Here is a 23000-nt window from a genome sequence, read left to right on the forward strand (position 1 = left end):
CAAGCCAAGCTAAGTTATGTATATAGCGGCGGTTTGAACCGCTTCATATAATTTTTTTCTTAACTTATATGAATTATGGTGGTTTGAACCGCCATTTTAAAGTTAATAATTAAAATGTCTAGATTTTGGGGAAAAATTTATTAATTTTCTATCTTCGTAGAGAATTAGATCAATTATTTTGTAATTGTATAAATTTTAGGCTTAATCATCATATTAATCCCTGTCTTTGTGTCGCCGTCTGAACTAGGTCCCTGACCGGAAAAATTTATGGATTAAATCCCTCTCTTTTAAAAACGTATGGAGCCAGTCCTCGCCGGAGCTCCGAGCTCCGGCGAGTGATGAAATGACACGCTGATTGGGTTAATGAAGCTGATGTGGCATTAAAAAAAATTAAAAATTAAAATTACACATCATAAAATTACAACATCACCTCCCGCCATCCACCAGATCCGGTCGGAGTCCCCTAGCCGCTGCATCGTCCCCTCCGAACTACGATTCTCTCGCCTCCTCATTTCCTGCGACATCAGCTCCGTCTACCTCGTCGAGCGTTCGCGGCCAAGGTCATGGCTAGAAGGAGCTCGTGAGCAGAGGCAAGGAAGGTAGAGCCAAGACTGAGAAGGAAAGCCCTTGTCTAGTGCAGGAAACGAAAGCAGATGAAGGGAATTTCTTGTTGGTGGTGGCTATTGGGGTTTGTCGGGTTGGGGTGGTGAAGAAGTAGGGAGGATGGAGGAAATTGGGGAAGAAAGGTAAAGAGAAGAAGAAGAAAGGTGAGTGGATGGAACCCTAATTTGGGTTGATTTCAGATTCTGGGTTAGTTTTAGGATTTAGGATTTTTTAAAATCAATAATTTTTAATTAATAAGTTTAATTGATTAATTTGAGGTAATTTAGGTTTTTAATTAAATTAATTTTTTTAATTTTATGATGTGTAATTTTAATTTTTAATTTTTTTTAATTCCACGTCAGCTTCATAAACCCAGTCAGCGTGTCATTTCATCACTCGTCGGAGCTCCGAGCTCCGGCAAGGACTGGCTCCATACGTTTTTAAAAGAGAGGGATTTAATCCACAAATTTTTCCAGTCAGGGACCTGGTTCAGACGACGACACAAAGACAGTGACTAATATGAGGATTAAGCCTAAATTTTATTTTAGAAAATTATTTTCAAAATTATTATTTTTAATTAAATATGCCGTAAACTTGTTTCTAAGAATAGTATGGAAAAAATGAAGGGTCAAGTAACTAGTTGATGAGAGGGTGACATGTGTCAGGGGTTGCCCGTTGTTGGGTTCGAAATTAGTTCATAGTTTTTATAGTATATGATATGATAACTAGTTTTTGTACACTTTCTTGTAGTTTATTATGCCTGTACATGTATGTAAAGCAATGGATCTTACATTGTTGATCGAGATTTCTTTTTCTTTCCAATGTGAGGTTGAGATTTTTCTCATTACTTTTCATACTTTGAAAGACTCAAATCCTTTAATATATACACATAGATTTCAAGGATCAGAAAGTTCTCTGTTTGCTTTTCACAACAGCAGCTCTATCTCGAGATTCTCGACGCTTCTTCAGATTCCTGTAAATTTGAAATGAATATCAAGGAATAAATATCTATTATGCACAATTTAACAAAAAATTGAAGCCCATTTGGATACAGATAAAAAAGCACTTATTGGAGCTTCTCTAGTAAAAAGTGCACTAAATAAGCTTCATAAGTGTTCTATGGTCTGCATCCAAATGGACTCTAAATCTCTTTGAATGGAAAAGTGACATACATGCAACATGGGATGGGACATTCTGAGACTTCACATGTCTTCGAGTGAGCATCTAGTAACATCAATGCCTTGTAACAAGGTCGACAGCGCCCCGAAGCACGAGTAATGCACTCTCTGGCATGAGATAACAGCATTTTCATTTTCAGACAGTATGTATAAGGGCATGGCTGTGTTTCGTTTGAGTTATTGCATTGAGATGCATGCTGCAGAACTTCTAGCAGTTTCTTCACCTGCGTGGGAGCGAGTGTTGATTTCTTCTTTGGCTCTCCATTCCCAGCTGAAACAGATAGTGATGTTGAAGTTTGACTCAACTTGTGTTCTTGGCCTGTTGATTTCAGCTTTGACTCTTCCTTCCCTGAGACAGATAGTGATTTTGAATGAGTTTGACTCAACTTCTGTTCATGGCATGTTGATTTCAGCTTTGACTCTTCATTCCCTGAGGTAGATAGTGATGTTGAATGAGTTTGACTCAACTCATGTGCATGGCATTCAGCACCTCTCTCCTTGCATGCAGAGATATCAGGACAACACTCACATCTACAGCTATGTTGAAATTCGTTGCGTTCACAGCCGCAAATACTACATATTGAGGAATACTTTAGGTGATAGAGGATCATCATTGTAGAGTGCTTCGCGCGGCGGAGCGTGTCAAACTGTAGCAGATTCTTCTGGCAGAAGCTCAGGAAGTTATGCCTATTCTCAAATAATTGATTGTCAAGAATGATATCATTCTCTTTAGTATCTAAAGGGACATCTTCCACGAGGACCTAAAAAAGCGCACATGATTCAAAGATGTTATTGTTATGTTGCTCTGCTTGAAATCACTGAAGATTAGAAAATAGTATGAAGTTGGCATCAAGTTTAGGTAGTTTACCTGACAGAGTGTATGTTTCTCGCCACTAGTTGAAGTGTGTGAGTCAGCAGTATGGCATCTGAAACATTCACATGAAAAAGGTAATGACAAAATCACTTTTTTAAGGAATAAACATTTCTGCAAGATTGTTTAAAGTAAGCAAAACCAACACATGCATAACCAAAATATGTGCTTTTCAAGTTATAATACCTTTCACACTCTTGAAATTTCTTGCATTCAGTGCAAAACCACCGCTTCCCAGAAACTATCACTTCCTGGCAGTGCACGCATGTATGCTGAAGGTGAACTATGATGAAGTCTTCCTTGTATGGCAGAATTTCTTTGCCCAGCTAACAGTTACAGGGTGGTAAAAAGAAAAGGAAGAAAGATCAGATAACACCCAAACAACATAAAGAATCAATTTAAATGACTTAAAAACTAGGTGTGCATGCGTATCTTCGTTTGAGGAACTCAGGAAAAATTATAAACTGACACTATCCAATTAGCTACATACTTATAAAACTGAGTGAAATAGTTTCCGATGAGTACTCAAAAAGAACTTTTATTTCATAATGAATGAAAATTTAATTTTACCTCTTCAAATTTAACATTTGATGGTTCAAGGACCAAATAATAGCCTAACTTTGGTCCTCATAAACCATGAAAAACCAAACTATAGTAAAAACTACATCTATCCTAAAAGTTATTCACAATCTCATTTAATAACCATTTCAAACTCATAAGGTAGATCAGTCATATAACATGATGAACTTGAAGCTTCCTAATCAGATTCAACTATGAAGAGCTAATATAACAAATTAAATGAATGAAAAGTAGACATACCCTCTGCATCACTAGAATGTCTTTGGCAGTGTCTATTGAAGGGTTAACATGCCCCAAGGCCTTTAAAGCTCTTTTGTTTTTCACAAGTTTCTTCAATGTCTTTTCATACCCACTGTCTTTATCAATGTCGCCGGCTAGACCCATAGCACGACTAGACCAGTAGTCTCCATCAAAGTATGGCAAACGGGAAGCTGTCACCTTGGAGTCCCATTTCCCAGTAGGAACAAAGAAATGATCATATATGTTACTTAAACCAAGAACAATATTTTCTTCAGCAGCCTTCCTTAGCATTGAAAGATACCTGGATAAATTGAACAAACAATATGAATACTCGTTTGTTACGTGCTAGTGGTAACTTTCATAGCAAGAATAATGATAAAAAAGAAGCAACATACTCTATAACATGATACTACACAAGCACATGAAAATTCAATAAACAAACACATACGGAAGAAGGAAAGGAAGACAAACCAGTGCCGTAGTTTATCATTCTTCGGGGTCTTCTGAGTGTCAGGATGGCAATACAGTATGTAATCTTCCCCCTTTGTAGGAGGACAGGCCCATATATAGCATGTTGTGAAACCTCGCTTCTTGCAAAAATCAAGGTATCCAATCTGATAATTGAAAAAGGTAAAAAAAAATGAATAAAACGAGTGGATGGAGTTCATTGTGTTAGGTTAATTGACTTAGTACATGAACCCTAGGTGAAATGTAATCAAACAAAAACAAGGAAAAAGTAATTAGCAACAGAATTTATATTCAATTACCAATATCTCATGGTAAACGAGGGTGCGAAGAGCTTCTCCCCTTATAGTCTCTCTTTCAGGCCTAAAATACTTGACAGAATCAAGATATGAAATATATACACAACGCTTATTGGGATTGCCACATTCTGAGCCAAACTCCTGGACATACATTGCAAAAAGGCAAACATCTGCTCCGTCAATCTGCTGAAACAGAAGAATAACCTGAAATGGATGAAATTGCTGTCACTTCTGCATTATACCGACAAAATGGAGTATTTAATTCATCAATTAACTTCTGAACTTACTTTTGATGTATAAGGGAACTCAGCAGGGTAATTTTTCTCCGGAAAGATGTTTAGAAACTGCTTCTTCACTTCCAATTGTTTGTCAGCAGATAACACTACTTTAACAGAAAGACTGTCTGCTGGTAAAACCTAGTAAATGGGAGTGATACATGGCAAATCAGAAAATATGAATTTGTGTACCAATATCTAGTTTTGAAAAGAATAAATAATATATAGGAAAAAGCAAGTAATAGATAAGAGAAGAATTATGTCTTGTGTGTCAAAATACCTAAATTGCAACCTTTATTTCTGGCTGAAGCATAAATACTTTAATAGAAACTTGTTTCTTAGAATCCGAGTTCTTTAAGATAGAGTAGTAGTTTGCTACAGTTTCCAATTTACTTGTTTGCATATAAATTATAAAATTTTAAAAGATATAAAGTTTATGTACATAAAGGCTAATGCTAAATTATGAATATTCAACAATTTTAACTGATCAATTTTCTCCATCTCACCTCATCAAGATTCTTATTCCCTTCGACTTTTGCCCTGTCTACTCTCTCTTGCATGAGACACTTAAAAAGTCTTTTCTCTATGTGGTCACCAAGCATGGTTCTTGGCAAGTCCTTGGCACCGAAAATAGCTGTCTTTGGTAAGGATATATGAATTCCTTCTTCAATTTCCTTCAAGCGGCATATAAGACATATATAGTCAGCACAGATGACCAGATCTCTCTTTCCGTTAAAGAGTGCGCATATTTGATGTTGCCATCTTTCGCATTTTTTACATTCAACCCACTACAAGGAAAAACAGTTATAAAGAGTGAGTTTATAGTTCTCCACATGCAACTGAATTTAGTACAGATATATTGAAACTTACCCCTTCTTCAAATACTTCATCATTAGTCTTTCTATCAAGAAGTTCCTTCTGAACAGATATTGCGTTGAATGTGATGTGCTCACCTCGAGACTTCTTATAACACACAGTGCAAAAGAAATTTTGTGAATCAGATTCTTCTGCTTTTTTATGGTAGTAGTCTGTGTTTAGCTTAATCGGCTTATTGCAACATGAGCAATAAATTGGCACTGGTGCATAATAGAGCTTTTGCATTGCACATAATTGGCATGTACTAACAACAATTCCCGCTTCTTCCCCAGGCATACTCTGTTAAAAGAAGCATTAACTTGTTATGCTCAGAAAATTCAAAAGCAGTCTCATAAAATTTAGAAATTCAATTATTAAATTTAATAATGAAAAATGCTGGGAGTAAGGATCAAACTATTGATTACTTGATCAAAGAGGCTATCATAACATGTCAAGTCCCAACTAACAACTATCTAAAATCATAATTGTCAGGTAGAGGGACACAAACAGTTTTGTATCGTTAATATGTCCCTCATACAAGAACCTTCTGGAATTGAAGCACGGACAAATAGTGTACTGGCCGACTTAACATATGTTGAAATTTAAACTCGCTATGAGCCCGCTTGGATGCGATTAAAGAGAAGTTGTTGGAGCTTATTTAGTCTTTCTTCTTGTAGATAAGCTCCAATAAGTGCTCTTTACTCTATATCCAAATGGAATCTATGAAACCTTAAATAATTAAAAGGAAGAGAAGAATTCACAAAAAGACAAAAGAAGTTCAATATAAATTGCAGAAATTTAACCAGCGTACATACAATCCCTATAGAGCTTAACATACATGCAAGTAAATTATCATAAAAACAAATGTATATATGACTGGTTAAAGGAAGTGTTGCAAACTCAGAACTCTTTAAATCTAATTCTCATTCATTTCAAAGGTTGTGATACAATAGACCATAGTTCAGTACTTATAGAAGAATATAAAGCTTGATGAACAAGCTAACAATTCTAACAAACTCTAACAACTAACTCTTAATTCTGTTATGCCAGCTAAGCTTGACAGCTAAGCAAGCATAACTAACACACTAACTCAGCTACAATCAGTAGCTTTACTTAACACGAGTAGTATACTCTAATACACCCCTGCAAACTCAAGGTGGGGGAGAAGGAACCCGCTCAAGCACCTTGAGTTTGGAACGAAGATACTCAAACCTAGTAGGGGAAAGAGCTTTGGTGAATATGTCAGCAATCTGGTCTTCAGAAGGAATGTGATGAACAAAAAGAGTCTTGTCAAGAACCTTTTCCCTCACAAAGAAGATATCAAGCTCCATATGTTTGGTGCGAGTATGAAGAACAGGATTATGAGTGAGAGCAACTGCACCCATATTATCACAAAATACTCGAGGTGGAGAAAAGGGAACCTGAAGCTCTTGCAATAATGACTGAACCCAAAGTAATTCTGCTGATGTATTGGCCAGGCTGCGATATTCTGCCTCTGTGCTAGATCTAGCAACCAAGGTCTGTTTCTTGGAGCTCCAAGAGACCAAATTTGGACCAAAAAAGACACAAGTGCCCGAGGTTGATCGTCTGTCATCAGGGTCAGATCCCCAGTCAGCATCACAAAAGGCCACAAGAGGGACAGAAGTGTGTAAGGAACAAGGCCTAAGGTGAAGACCATGATGTATGGTGCCTTTAAGATACCTAAGTATTCTTTTGACAGCCTTCCAATGATCCTCCAAGGGCTGGCTGAGGAATTGGCAAACCTTATTCACTGCAAAGCTAATCTCTGGTCTTGTCAAAGTAGCATACTGCAGAGCACCAACAATAGACCTGTACAATGTTGGATCTGCAAAATAATCTGAGCCATATTTGCTCAACTTAGCACCTCCAATCATGGGAGTAGATATGCCTTTGGCCTCCCCCATTTCTGCTCTCTCAAGCAAATCATTGATGTATTTTGTTTGTGTAAGAAGTAAGGATCTGTCCTTCAAATGATGAACTTGAACACCTAGGAAATAGTCTAGCTGCCCCAACTGCTTCAAAGAAAATTCTGAATCAAGATTCTTCACCACTTGTTGAACTAATGGCAGTGAATTCCCAGTAATAATAATGTCATCTACATAAACAAGAATGTAGATAACACAACCTTTGGTGTAGAAAGTGAACAAGGAAGGATCACATTTGCTAGGAGTGAAACCATACTTAACTAGAGCTACCCTTAACCTTTCAAACCAAGCTCTTGGGGCTTGTTTGAGGCCATAGAGAGCCTTGTGCAGTCTGCACACAAAAGACTTGTCTTTACAAAGAAAACCAGAGGGTTGTGTCATGTAGACCTCCTCTTGAAGTGCCCCATTAAGAAAAGCATTATTCACATCAAGTTGATGAATGTGCCACTTCTTAGTGATAGCCAAGCTGAGGATTATGCGAATAGTAATTGGCTTTACCACTGGAGAAAAAGTTTCTGAGTAGTCAAACCCTTTCACTTGGTGATATCCTTTGGCCACCAACCTTGCTTTGTATCTATTAATTGTCCCATCAGCATTCTCTTTAACCCTAAATACCCATTTGCAGCCAATAGGCTTTCGATCCTTAGGGAGTGGAACCAAAGTCCAGGTTCCATTGGCCATCAAGGCATCATATTCAGCTTGCATAGCAGCCTTCCACTTAGGATCCTTTAATGCTTGAGTAGAGTTTGTAGGTTCTGCTTGGGTTAGGAGAAGTGTGGGAAATAATCTGGGCATGACAATATTAGAGTGAATAGGAAGGTTAGGGATATGAAAATATCGCCTATGTGTACTTGTGTTTGTGCCAGCTGGAATGTCAGCTGGACACACTAGTCTTTTCTGTTATTCTGTTATGTTAGCTGTCAATTCTGTTATGCCAGCTGTCAATTCAGTTAGGAGTAGTTATAGCAGTTAGGTTGTTAGCTTAACTTGCTGAACAAGCTTCTACAATCCTATATAAGGATTCATCTTCTCTGTATCAGTTTAACCAATTCATAATAGAAGTTTTCAGATGCATTTCTTTTTCTCTCTTTCTGTTTTCTCTAACATGGTATCAAGAGCTTAAGATCCATGGCTATGGAGTCTTCACCTTCTTCTCTGCCTACTCCTTCTTCTACGAATTCTCTTTCTCAAGCATTCTCTCACAAATTGAGCATCAAGCTTGATGATTCCAACTTTTACTCATGGAAGCAACAAGTAGAAGGTGTCATCAGATCTCACAAGCTGCAGAAATTCGTTCAAGATCCTCCTCAAATTCCTGTGAAATTCTTGACTGAGGAAGATCGAATCATGGAGAATGTGAATCCTGAGTTTACAGATTGGGAGCAACAGGATTCATTCCTCTTCACCTGGCTTCTTTCTACGCTTTCGCCTTCGATTCTTCCCAATGTGATCCAGTGTGTGCACTCTTGGCAGATCTGGGAAGAGATTCACTCGTTTTTCAATGCCAAATCGCGTGCTCAGTCAACACAATTGAGGAATGAGTTGAAGAACATCACAAAAGGTACCAAAACTGCTTCTGAATTTCTGCAAAGGATCAAAACGATTGTGAATACGCTTGCTTCAATTGGAGAACCTGTGACTTTCCGTGATCATCTGGAAGCTATTTTCGATGGTCTCTCTGAAGAGTACAGTGCTTTGATGACGGTTATCTACAACCAAACAACCTACTACTCGATTTCTGAGGTGGAAGCTATGGTGATTTCGCATGAAGCACGATTTGATAGGATGCGAAAGAAACAACAAGCTGAAACCACTCCTGCAGTGTTCCTTGCACAGGCGCAAAATCCGCCTTCATCTTCTACTGCACCGGCGCCGCCGCCACAAGCTCTGTGGACTCAGCCTACTCCGGCGCCGCCATCGCCAGCGCCGCAACCTCCTGCAACCAGTGTCGCTTCTTCCCAGCCACTCGATGGTACTGTTGCTTCTGGCTATGAGAGTCGCGATGAACAAAATCGCAATTTTGGTGGCTATGGCAGAGGACGCGGGCGCGGGAGAGGACGCAATGTCCAGTGCACATACTGCAACAAATGGGGTCATGACACAGCTTCTTGCTGGTCACGCCCTTCAGGAGTTGCTCCTGGTACTAATCCTCATGGTAATTCTGGACAATCTGGAAATTCTGGTCAATTTGGGAATGTTAGTCCCAATTTAGGGTTTTCTCCAATGCAATTTGGGGGTTTTCCTTCTATGGCTAATTTTGGGATTACACCTTATGCATCCTACAATCCCATGTATCCACAGTATGGTTCTAATGCTAATTCAGGTCCTGGTATGCCTACTTGGCCTCCTTGGTGTGTTCCACCTATCTCTGGCATGCAATTTCCTCAACCAACTGGAATGCATTTTCCTCCAGCTGCTGGAATGCAATTTCCACAAGCTGCTGGTATGCAATTTGCAAGACCTTGGGCTCCTCAGCCAACCACTTTTCCAAGGTCTCCACAACATCCAGCTCCCACTGGTGTTGCTCCTCAGGCCATGTTGACTACTGCTCCTGCATCTTCTACACAATTCACTGCTGCACCTCAAGTGAATTGGTGTCCTGACTCTGGGGCCACACATCATGTGACAAACAATCCTGGCATTTTTGTGGATAATGTGCCTCTAGCAACACAAGATCAACTTCTGGTGGGCAATGGTCAAGGATTACCAATTCAGTCCATAGGTTCAGCCACTCTTCCCTCTCTTTTTAATCCTAAAGCTATTTTAATTCTTAATAAGTTGCTCCTTGTTCCTTCTATTACAAAGAATCTAGTTAGTGTTAGTCGTTTTGCTAAAGATAATAATGTTTACTTCACTTTTCATGCCAATTTTTGTGCTGTTCGTCATCAGGACACCTCTGAACTTCTTCTCACTGGAAGTGTTGGTGATGATGGTCTTTATTACTTTGATGGACCACCCTCACAAGCTGTGTCTCACTCTCCTGTTAAAGCTTCTTTGTTTCAGTCTTCTTTGCATTCTCAGCCACTGGCACAGGCTGGCTTAGCTTCTCAGCCTGTAGGAAACAAAGCATCTTCTGCTATTGATTTGCCTTCTTCATTAGTGAATTCTAGTGTTTCAAGTTCTGCACCTTGTAATAGTAGTAGTAATATTTCCATTTATGAGTTGTGGCATAATAGAATGGGTCATCCCCATCATGATGTTCTCAAGCAAACTTTGTCTTTGTGTAATGTTCCAGTTTCAAGCAATAAAAGTGTGTTTTCTTTTTGTAAAGCTTGTTGTTTGAGCAAAATACATCGCTTGCCTTCTTCTTCTTCAACCACAGTTTACACAAAACCCTTTGAATTGGTGTTTGCTGATTTGTGGGGACCATCTTCTATGGAATCCTCTTGTGGTTTCTTCTATTTTCTAACATGTGTTGATGCATTCACAAGATATACATGGATTTTTCCCTTAAAGAAGAAATTTGATACCTACACTACCTTTGTCAATTTTCACACCATGATTGAATTGCAATTTGGCCACAAGCTTAAGAGTGTCCAAACAGATGGGGGAGGGGAATTTAAACCTTTAACTGGTCATTTTCAGGCCCTAGGAGTTGTCCACAGGGTCACTTGTCCCCATACTCATCATCAAAATGGGAGTGTTGAAAGGAAACATAGGCACATAGTAGAAACAGGTTTAGCTTTGTTATCTCATGCTTCTATGCCCTTGCATTTTTGGGATCATGCTTTCCTCACAGCCACTTATCTCATAAATCGTATGTCTACTACTACTCTACAAGGTGCTAGTCCTTACTTCAAATTGTATGGTAATCATCCTGATTTTAAAAGCCTCAAAATATTTGGTTCAGCTTGTTTTCCATTTCTCAGGCCTTATAATTCCAACAAATTGTCTTTGCACTCAAAAGAGTGTGTGTTCTTGGGTTATTCTTCCAGTCATAAGGGTTACAAATGTCTTGATCAATCTGGTAGAATATATGTTTCCAAGGATGTTCTGTTTCATGAACATAGATTCCCCTATACTACTCTCTTTCCTTCTGAACCTTTTTCACCACCAACCTCTTCAGCAGAGTATTTTCCTCTTTCTACTGTTCCTATCATATCTAGGAGCATGCCTCAGCCCTCTCCAGCTCCAATCTCTACTGAATTGGCTAATCCTGGGCCACTTTCTCCACAATCCGAAGCATCAGACCTGCAGTCACAACCTTCTCCAATTCCTACTGGTTCTGGTTTAGTTTCAACATCTCAGCCAGCTGAGCATGCATCCTCAGAATCAGCACATCAAGAAATGGCTACATCCTCAGGGGTACATGCTGCAAGTTCAGCTTCTACTGTTGCAGTACCTGTGAATGCTCATCCTATGCAAACTAGATCTAAATCAGGCATTATCAAACCAAGACTTAATCCTACTCTATTGTTGACACACATGGAACCAACCACTGTTAAACAAGCTATGAGGGATGACAAATGGTTACAAGCTATGAAGGAAGAGTATAATGCTCTTATGAGCAATGGTACTTGGTCTCTTGTCCCTCTCCCTTCCAACCGAAAAGCAGTGGGATGCAAGTGGATTTATAGAGTCAAGGAGAATCCTGATGGCTCCATCAACAAATACAAAGCCAGATTGGTAGCTAAGGGCTATAGTCAAGTTCAAGGCTTTGACTACTCTGAGACCTTTTCTCCAGTAGTCAAACCAATCACAGTGAGACTCATCTTGTCCCTTGCTATTTCCAGAGGATGGCCATTACAGCAAATAGATGTTAATAATGCTTTTCTAAATGGTGTCTTGGAGGAGGAAGTGTTTATGACTCAACCTCCTGGGTTTGAGCATAAGGACAAGACATTGGTGTGCAAGTTGCACAAGGCTCTCTATGGCCTCAAACAAGCCCCAAGGGCTTGGTTTCATCGGCTTAAAGAAGTGTTGCTTCAGTTTGGGTTCAAAGCTAGTAAATGTGATCCCTCACTTTTCACCTACAACTCTCCTCTTGGCTGCATCTATATGTTGATATATGTTGATGATATAATTCTTACTGGTGATTCTATGGTCCTTATTCAGCAGCTCACTGCCAAGCTTCATTCTATTTTTGCTCTAAAGCAACTAGGACAGCTTGATTATTTTTTGGGTGTTCAAGTCACACACCTGGCCAATGGCAGTCTTCTTCTCAATCAAACAAAATACATCAATGATCTTCTAACAAAGGTGAATATGGCAGATGCTGCACCTATCTCTACACCTATGCAGTTTGGGGCAAAGCTTACCAAGCATGGAGGGACTAGCTTGCATGATCCCACTGAATATAGAAGTGTAGTTGGGGCTCTTCAATATGCAACAATAACTAGACCTGAAATATCTTATGCAGTGAACAAGGTCTGTCAATTTTTGTCTGATCCTCATGAGGAGCATTGGAAGGCAGTAAAGCGAATTTTGAGGTATCTCAAAGGTACTATCACTCATGGAGTGCTCTTGCAGCCTTGTTCAATGACACAGCCTCTTCCTTTGTTGGCTTTTTGTGATGCTGACTGGGGATCAGATCCAGATGATAGAAGGTCTACATCTGGGTCTTGTGTCTTTTTGGGGCCAAATCTTATTTCTTGGACTGCAAAGAAGCAAACACTAGTGGCCAGGTCTAGCACAGAGGCTGAGTATAGAAGCCTTGCTAACACAACAGCAGAATTACTATGGGTGGAATCACTTCTCACAGAGTTGAAGATTGCTTTTACTGTTCCTACTGTCTTATGTGATAATATGAGTACTGTTTTGTTAACTCATAATCCAATTTTACACACAAGGACAAAGCACATGGAAATGGATCTATTTTTTGTCAGGGAAAAAGTGCAAGCCAAGAGCCTAGTTGTTCAGCATGTGCCCTCAGAACATCAAAGAGCTGACATCTTCACAAAGGCCCTATCTCCAACCAGATTTCTACTTATGAGAGACAAACTGAATGTAGTTGACAAACATCTTATGTTGTCACCTACTTCAGTTTGAGGGGGTGTATTAGAGTGAATAGGAAGGTTAGGGATATGAAAATATCGCCTATGTGTACTTGTGTTTGTGCCAGCTGGAATGTCAGCTGGACACACTAGTCTTTTCTGTTATTCTGTTATGTTAGCTGTCAATTCTGTTATGCCAGCTGTCAATTCAGTTAGGAGTAGTTATAGCAGTTAGGTTGTTAGCTTAACTTGCTGAACAAGCTTCTACAATCCTATATAAGGATTCATCTTCTCTGTATCAGTTTAACCAATTCATAATAGAAGTTTTCAGATGCATTTCTTTTTCTCTCTTTCTGTTTTCTCTAACAGACAATACCAGATTTTGCCCTTGTTTGCATGGGATGAACATTCCCAATGGGCTGAGCAATTGCACCAGTAGAAGAAGAAGTTGCAGAATTATTATGACCTGGCTGTGCTGATCCAGAAGATGATCCATGACTAGGTGAGTGACTAGGCTGCTGCTGAACTGAAAAACCACTGGGATGAGTGTCCCCTGAAGAGGGAGGTGAAAGTGGAGGAGCATTAACAGCTTGAGGTGGACCATGAACAGCAGCTGGTACCAGAGAAATAATAGAAGAAAGCCCTTGATCTGGGTGAGGAACCTCTGAGGAAGTGAACATGTGTGGATAGGGAAAGTTGAATTCATCAAAAACCACATCCCTTGAGATATAAATTTTGCCTTCATTGTCCATACACTTATAACCTTGATGTTGTGATGAATAGCCCATGAACACACAAAGCTTAGACCTCAGAGACAACTTGGATTGTGTGTAAGGCCTCAAATGTGGGTAACAAGCACAGCCAAAAACTCTAAGTAGCTTGTAATCAGGTTGTGTATTAAAAAGCTTAAGGTAAGGACTTGCATTGCCTAAAACAGAGGTAGGCAATCTGTTAATGAGAAACACAGCTGCAAGAAAAGCTTGATCCCAAAATTGATATGGCAAATGAGCATGTGCTAGCAAGGAAAGGCCAGTTTCAACAATATGGCGATGTTTCCTCTCCACACTACCATTTTGGTGATGTGTATAGGGACATGTCAACCTATGAACAATCCCTGACTTTGTAAAATAGGAAGTAAGGGGTTTAAACTCTGTGCCATTGTCAGTTTGAATAGACTTAAGTTTCTTGCTAAATTTCAATTCTACCATAGCTTGAAACTGTAGAAATGTGGAACAAGTATCAGATTTCTTTCTCATAGGAAAGATCCATGTGAAACGAGAAAAGGCATCCACACAAGTAAGAAAATAAGAAAAACCACAAGAAGACTCAATAGAGGAGGGCCCCCATAAATCAGCAAAAATTAGCTCTAGAGGAGAGGAGTAAACAGTAGTAGAAGAATGAGATGGCAAGCGATGAGACTTAGAAAGACAACAAGCTGAACAAACATTGAACTTTGTTTTATTAGGAACTTGAATATTACAAGAGGTTAAAGCTAAATGCAAAGCCTCATGATGAGGATGACCTAATTTAGAATGCCACAAACCATAAGAGGTTGGGCTTACAATAGCAGAAGATGAAACTATAGACTTAGGACTAAGACTAGGTGTAGTAGAGCTAGATAATGCAGCTGACAAAGCAGAAACTGAGTCTGAAACAGCCACTGGAGACAAAGAAGCAGAAGCTGGAATAGGAGATGTCTTGGAAAGGGAAGGAGTATGCATGCCTTCAAAGACATACAAGCCATCTGGTCCAACATGACCTTGAAGAAGAACTCTAGATGTGACCTGACATTTAACAACACAGAAAGAAGGGTGAAATTCAAAATAAACATGATTGTCCCTTGCAAACTTACTTACACTAACCAAATTCTTGGTGATATTGGGAACTAGAAGCAGATTTTTAAGAGTGAGTGTGGTTGTATTATGATAAGGAGAAGGAAAAGAAGCAGATCCTATAGAGAGGATTGGCAAACCTTGTCCATTCCCCATGAAGATGTGGTCATTACCAGTGAGGGAGACACTATCTGAGATGACTGAGGAGTCATTTGTCACATGGTGAGTAGCACCAGAATCAGGGAACCAAGTGCTCAGGTTTGCTGAAGCAGATCCTCCAGCCTGTGATGTGCCAGTAAGCATAGCTTGTGGAGGCCTTGCAATGGAATTTCCAGGCCTCTGTCCTCCATTGTTGAACTGAGAAGGAAAATTACTCCATGGAGTACCAGCAAAGGAACTAAATCCAAACTGTTGAGGACCAAAAGGAAAACCAGAGAATGAATGTCCATGACCAAACTGTTGTTGCTGACCAAACTGAGTGGGAAAACCAAACTGAGGAGATCCACAGTAAGGTGAGAAGCCAAACTGAGGCATAGGCATCATAGGAAAATTAGGAAATTGCATTCCATAGCCTGAGTTCATTCCAGAAATGCCAGAAGAAGGAGTGGATGAAGATGAAGAACCACGATAGTAACAAACAGTAGCATCATGTCCATACTTCTTACAAATCTGACACTGAACGCTGCGATTATTACCTCTACCTCCTCCACGGCCATTGTAGCCACCACGAGAGTTGTTTCCACCATTGTTGCTAGTGTAGCCACCACGTCCACGCGATTCATAGGATCCAGTGCGATCATCACTGCGATCATCATAAGAACGATCCTTATAGGAAGAATCGACAGATCCAGAAGCATAATTTGCTTCAGAGGCCACCGGCGACGGTGTCGACAGCGGAGGTTGAGTCGCTGGTGGCGGTGGAGCCTGAGTAAGGAGCGCCGACGGAGGATTTGTCGAGATCTGGCGAGTACGAGCGCGATCGAGACGCGCTTCATGTGCGATAATCATCGCTTCAACCTGCGAAATCGAACTCGGTGATTCACGATTGTACACAATCGTTTGAAGATGACTGTATTCCTCAGGCAAGCCATCAAACACTGCTTCCAAGTGTTCACGATAGGAGATTGGATCTCCAATCGTGATTAGCGCATTAACAATCGACTTAATACGCTTGAGATACTCAGAACACGACTTCGATCCCTTGGAGATGGATCGAATCTCAGATCTCAGTTGTGTGGACTGCGCGAGAGCGTGTGCGTGGAAGAATTCGAGCACTGCTTCCCAGACTTGCCAGGACTGAGAGCAATTCACCACAGTAGGAAGCACTGATGGTGAAAGCGAAGAAAGTAACCACGTAAACAGAGCAGAATCTTGCTGCTCCCAGACTTGATATGCAGGATTCTCCACTGCATTCACACGATCTTCTTCAGTGAGAAATCGTGGTGGAATCTCAGGATGAGAAAGGAAACTCTGCAACCTGTGAGTGCGAACGATCCCTTCCACATGCTGCTTCCATGAAAGAAAATTTGTATCATCAAGCTTCAACGTAAGCTTGTGAACAAGCGTGGATGAACTCAACTGCGGTTGAGCCACTGGAACTGGAATCGGGATCGGAATCTCTGGAATTTCGTCAGCCATGACGAAGAAGAAGGAGAAGAAAAGAAAATCGAGAGAGATCTCAAGGATCGTGACCTGCTCTTGATACCATGTTGCAAACTCAGAACTCTGTAAATCTAATTCTCATTCATTTCAAAGGTTGTGATACAATAGACCATAGTTCAGTACTTATAGAAGAATATAAAGCTTGATGAACAAGCTAACAATTCTAACAAACTCTAACAACTAACTCTTAATTCTGTTATGCCAGCTAAGCTTGACAGCTAAGCAAGCATAACTAACACACTAACTCAGCTACAATCAGTAGCTTTACTTAACACGAGTAGTATACTCTAATAGGAAGCATAAAGAAAAATTTAGGTGAAAATAGTATAAATCTTGAAATGTCAAAATTAAACAGAGAAAAAACTGATTTTGATAGGCTGCACATCAGTTTAAAATATGCCCCGAAATGCATAAATCCTTGTTCAGATTCTTTCCAGTAATAATTTTGTGCAGTTTTAGTATCAAGTTGAAAAAAGAAGATACTGAAGTAAATAAATAATATTCTCAAGATATAAGATAGTGTACTAACCTGGACAGGCTGCTTTCTCAGACTTCTAATGTGTTCTCTGATTTGATTACTTGTGAAAAAATCAGTTAAGGAAACAATATTAGCTGTCATTTTTGAGAACTTGGTTTCCTTCTTTTCATCAACTTTTTCCTCACTGACTTTATTTTCAGCATTTATCCGAGCCAGGTTGAATCCAATTCTTCCACTTATGTCCTCTACAGCTGCAGCAATATGAACATCGCTGAGGGAACACATACCGGGACTCAAATTAATTTCAGTATCCTTCGAGTTATTGCCGTTTGCGGGAACATGGTTTTCGGGGTCTGAGTCCTCTACATCTGCAGCAATGTGAACATGGCTGAGGGAACGCATACTGGAACTCAAACTAACTTTAGTATCCTTCGAGTTATTGCTGTTGGTGGGAACATGGTTTTCGTGGTCTGAGTCCTCTGATATATGACAATCTTCTAAGCCTTTAGGGTGAACCGTTCCACTCTTGAAAGCCTTCCCAAACGTATCGTCAATGCCCATAGAATCAATTGTGGGCTCTGGCTCCTCCGACATATGACCAGCTTCTAAGACTTTATAATGAATTGTATCACTCTTAAAAGTCTGCGGAAGCATTTCATCAATCACATTGTTCACCGTCTCACTGATTGGCATTGAATCATGCATAGGATTTTCCGATTGCTCCGAAACTCCAGTTTTGCCACGTATGTCCTCTATATCAGCAGCAATAGGATCACACCAGAGAGTATGCATACTAGAATTCAATCTATTGTCAGTTTCCATTAAGTTGCTGCTATCTCTTGGATCATGGCTTCTGAGGTCTGACTCCTCTAGTATTTGACCACATATGCTCATAGAATCAGGCCGTGGATATGCAAAACGTTCCACATGGCAATTTGCAACATCAGAATACATAGAAGAAATGGAAGTTTCTCGCTGTTGCTGCAATTCTGGAAGTGCTTCTTCTGAAGAATAAGGTTGAGACGTCTTGGTAGTACATTGATCAGAGATTGTATCATTAATGGAAGAGACATCAAAATCAGACATCATTTTTAGTATTTTGTCAGGTCGCAGCATCCCTTTAGAGTCACAGCATGAATCTAGCCAGGGCCGCTTCAGTGCTTTCTTCCCTGACATTTGATCGCAATTTTCGTCGCGATCTAGAAAGGATGAACCAGTCTGGAAAGTAGTAGATTTACCACAAAGCTCATTTGGCTGGATAAATTGTTCAAAACTTTGTTGTAAATGCATCGGCTGGGGTTGACATTGCCTAATATCTCCAAGGATTGAGTTGGAGTTCAAGCCAGGAAAAAGATTGTAAACTTCTGAATTTACCCTTGAGACATGTTGAGGGAACATCAAATTTGAAGATTCAGATCGGAGGGATTTCCCCATTGCAGCAGAGTGACAATCCCAAGGTTCATTTTTCTGGACACTTCCCCAACAGCTTCCATTATTGTTAAGATCCATATCCACTGCCAAAGTAGTCAATCAAATTGGTAAACAATACATTATTGGAAATAAAAATAATTCAAACAGAAAGGGAGGACAAAACCAATAAAAAAACTGTCTGCATAATTAAAAGCAAAAGTGCATTTGTACCAAATTGAACCTTAAGAAGTAATGAAAAAAGTGGTTAAAAACATACATTCATCTGCATGTTTCTGAGGGAAACTGAAACCATTTGAATTGGTTGTAGCTGCCATATTTCTTCTACCCAGAGAAATCATGTGAGAAAGCTCATCCATACCAGTATCTGGAAAGTGTAAAGGCACTGTCTTATATGAGGTAGAGTTGTCAACTTGTTGACTGCCTTTTGTCCTACCCATATCATTGAGTTGAGTTTGCACTCTCCGTAACAATGTATCTTCGTTTATATACTCCTCCTGCACAATATGTAGAAAGAAAAATCATCACTAATTAGCCAGGATTCCTTAACAAGATTTGGGCGGACCTTCCTTTTGATCCTATTACTGACTTATTAGCAAATAAAAAACTCTCGTGTTCAGACAACATTTAAGAAACAAACCTCTGAAGCAGCATGCTTCAGTAGCTCGAATTCTAGAATATCTGCAGTAAGATACGACCCTTGTGCTTGCTGATGATGAACCCTGGTGCGTAAAATTTCATATCTGAAGTAAAGTTTTGTTAGTCTCAACCCCAGGACAATCTTATCTTAACGTAAATGCTAAAAGTACTAATTTCAGCCAATACAAGTTCAGGTTAAGGTCGCTTACATTATATTTCTAATGTAGTGGCGCCAGTAACACATTTCAGGATGCTCACGCCAGTCTGTGGAGAATCCTCCTTGACTTCTTACATTTTGTTGGCTTGAATCAATACCCTCCCGTTGAGAAAGGTTGAGGACTAATAACGGAGAAGATATTGGTCTTTGTATGCAGGTACTCCCGAGAATAGAACCCGTGGCATGCATCTTCTTACTTATATCAGAAACTATTCATCTGCATGCACTATACGCCATTGCCATTAGAAATAAATAACAGAAACCATCCAGACAAAATGGCATTACAATATCATAACTTGGAAGAGAAAAAAAAAATCAGAAATTTAAAGCTTTAAGTTAATTGTATTTGTACACACATACAAAGACCATGAATCGAAATAAGAAATAGTTTAAAAACCATAATTTAACAAAGAAGCCTCCTATCTTGAAATGAAACCACAACAGAATATGTACAAAAATGGATCGTTGAAATTCAAATTTTTAATAAAGAAAAATTCATAGATTCGAATTGAATTGTAATTGTTGTAAACTTGATAAAGATCAAAGAAGACTAATGAAAACAGTATTATTCAAGTGCAAACTGTTGGATGTCATTGCATAAACTTGGATCACTTTGTTAGATAAATATCTAATTACTTCTTCAAATAGTAGTATTAGCATTTAGAGAAGAAAATTTTCACCTAACTTCCCAACTCTTCTTATGTATGGTAAGTAGTAATACAATACAACAACAACAACAACACCCTAAAAACTCTAATATTTAATCATAAATCATATCTAGAGACAAACCATTTAAAGCTAAATTATATTTAATAGTTTGACTTAGTTTTTCAATGTCTCTTTTTAAACTATTAGTCAACCCCCCATTTGATCTACTCTCCTTATTAGGAGGACTTCTACAGATTTCCTGCACACGTGTCCAAACCATCTAAGGTGAAATTCTATCATTTTTTCCATAAAATGTGTTACCTCAATTTCCTTTCTAATGTATTCCTAATCCTATCACGTAAATTTCTCTGCTTTTCTATCATAATTCATAACATTCTAATTCTAATCTCTGTAACAGAAAACTTATTTTCTTGTTGACTCTTGACTTATTGCACAATATTTAACATTATATGCTTTATAGTTATGTGCTAAAATTTTCTATTAGGTGTGAGGTACTTTCTATAGCAAATGCTTCTTGGTTAGAAGTTTAAATTGCATAATGTATAGTCATGAAATGCATAAGAAGATTACACCAGTCAAAAACTCAGAAGGATAAGCTTGTTATTAATATCCCAACAAGGAGGGGAAAAAATGATTGAGTTACACAACAGTTTAATCTGAGAGCAAGTTTACAATGAAGAATACATGCACAATAAGTAAACAAGAGGCACACAATAGCACCTAAGAAGCATGGATGAGGACATAGATAGATATCAGACATGTAAAGTAGAGTCTAACAATAAAAATTTATATATTCATATTGGACAAAGTGCAATAAAAAAATTCAGGGCTATGAGCATTTAAGTAAATCTTTAAAAGCTACTATCTTAAGAGAGAGAAAAAATTCTTAAGGAGAGTGTCAAATCTACTTGGCAATTTAGTGCTTTTATTGTTGGCTAGTATAACTATAATTAGTCAACGGCCTAAAACTACAAACTATGTTATGCATTTTCTAATTGAGGGAATCATTATTGTTTATGGTTAAGTGTATCTTTAGAAATCCTTCTACCATTGATTTTAAAATCAGAATCCATTATGGGGTGAAGTTTCTGTAAGTAGCTTCTGAGTTTCGAAATTGATCTTTCTTCATAACCAATTTTGGCATCCAGAAGATTGTTTGAATTAGTGTAGTTATAATTGACTTTGATAAAACTGATAATCCTAATTGATACTGCCACAGTTATTTATGTATCTAGCTAGTATTGATACTGTTTCCTCTTTGTAAATGCAATCCGGATTCATAACCCACCTAACAGTACTTTCCATATACCTCATTTTTCTCTCAATCTCTCTCTTCCTATCACATCACACCATATATCACATCCCTCTTCTCTTCATTTCTCACCATACTTTGAGTTATGGCTTGTATCTTATATTATTCTAAGGTTTATTATTTGGCCAAGTCCTAGGCAGCATTTACCTTACCTGGCCTCACTGGGATGAGTGAGGCGAGACCCGCTTCAATCAACCAACACGTTAGGGTTTGTATCATGTACTACAGATTCAATTCACGATTTAGAAAATAAATTTTCCGATTCAAGATTCGAATAACGGTTATTCGAATCTTGATTCAATAACCATAGCTAGACATTAATTTTGACTGTGACAGAACATCCTAGTATTTGAAATCACAGTGAGAAATTAATTACACTAACAGTTGAAAGAAAAGATAGGTTCTTTATAATTCTGGGCATCGATCATCAACAATCAACACCCCTTTTATCAAGAAACACTCACATTCAAGAATTCAAATTATTCAGTTCAAGAATTTGAATAATTTTTCAATCAAACAGTAAAAATACCAATTTGTATGAAATTGATCGATTAAACACTCGTTATGATCGACTGAACCAATCATCGAACAGTGCAAATAGTTAATTAATCGATCAGAAAGCCGAAAGTGTTGCAGAAATCAATTCTATTGAAAATTAGGATTAGGGTTTTGAAGAAAACGTAACAGAGAGAGAGAGAAGCGAATAGAAACCTGGAAAAAGGGTTAACGTTGTTTTGGCGGCAAATGCTTTTTCGCGGTTCTTGTTTTCTGAGTGTTTCTGTCTCTTTCTCAAGTAGTTAATAAAGAGATGAGTGAGTGAATGTGTCTCTTTGTTCAACTATATATATTTATAGGGGTGTGTGGAAATAGGTTAGATTTTGGATAAACAGGTCTCATAAATCATAAAAAAAAAAACTACATAATAAATTTGATTTTCCTCTAACTAAAAGAGATAATAAATTTGAATCCTCACACACTGCCACCTCATCTTTTTTTTAAATAGTCATTGTTTTTCAACCTATATATATTTTGGTCCCTCTAAAATTACAATTCTCTGGTTTAGATATCTCTAACTTTTTTTGGAAAACACCCTTAAATGAAAAATAATATTGAGGTTTCAACCCTTATCTAATAAATTTGAATCCTCACACACTGCCAACTCATCTTTTTTTAAAATAGTTAAATATGTTTCTGGTCCTTCTAAAATCAGAGTTCTTTAGTTTAGACTCCTCTAATTTTTTTTTTTTTGAAAAACACCCTTAAATGAAAAAATAATACTGAGGTTTTAGCCATTGTCATCGGCTTCTGACTATCCTTTAAAAGACCTAAACCAAAAAATCATAATTTTAGGAGACAAAAAACATATTTAACTATTTTTGAAAAAAAGATGAGGTGGTTGTGTGTGAGGATTCAAATTTATTAGATAAGGGTGTGTGGACTGTGGATGACACATTAGACTAAAAAGAAAAATTTATGGTCAAATTTAGGTATCTAGTTTTGTTTTTTTTTAATAAATGAC

General features: G+C 38.5%; 2 protein-coding genes across 2 annotated transcripts; one reads left to right on the forward strand and one right to left on the reverse strand.

Annotated features, from left to right (window-relative positions):
• Positions 1-1291: 1291 nt before the first annotated feature.
• Positions 1292-22285, reverse strand: LOC130716733 (histone acetyltransferase HAC12-like). Its single transcript, XM_057566744.1, has 15 exons — positions 22193-22285; positions 19493-19717; positions 19285-19387; positions 18904-19141; positions 17268-18730; positions 5381-5665; positions 5017-5298; positions 4523-4651; positions 4239-4439; positions 3943-4085; positions 3472-3772; positions 2839-2978; positions 2650-2707; positions 1776-2542; positions 1292-1576 (listed from the first exon to the last, which is right to left on the reverse strand). The coding sequence occupies exons 2-15, from the start codon at positions 19687-19689 to the stop codon at positions 1507-1509; spliced, it is 4377 nt and encodes a 1458-aa protein (XP_057422727.1). The 5' UTR covers positions 19690-19717; positions 22193-22285; the 3' UTR covers positions 1292-1506.
• LOC130716734 (uncharacterized) lies at positions 8440-10581 on the forward strand. Its single transcript, XM_057566745.1, has 2 exons — positions 8440-10033; positions 10201-10581. Exons 1-2 carry the CDS (start codon positions 8440-8442, stop codon positions 10209-10211), a joined length of 1605 nt encoding a protein of 534 aa, XP_057422728.1. The 3' UTR covers positions 10212-10581.
• Positions 22286-23000: the final 715 nt, after the last annotated feature.

This window comes from Lotus japonicus, chromosome 5 (assembly GCF_012489685.1).
Source record: "Lotus japonicus ecotype B-129 chromosome 5, LjGifu_v1.2".
Classification (NCBI taxonomy): domain Eukaryota; kingdom Viridiplantae; phylum Streptophyta; class Magnoliopsida; order Fabales; family Fabaceae; genus Lotus; species Lotus japonicus.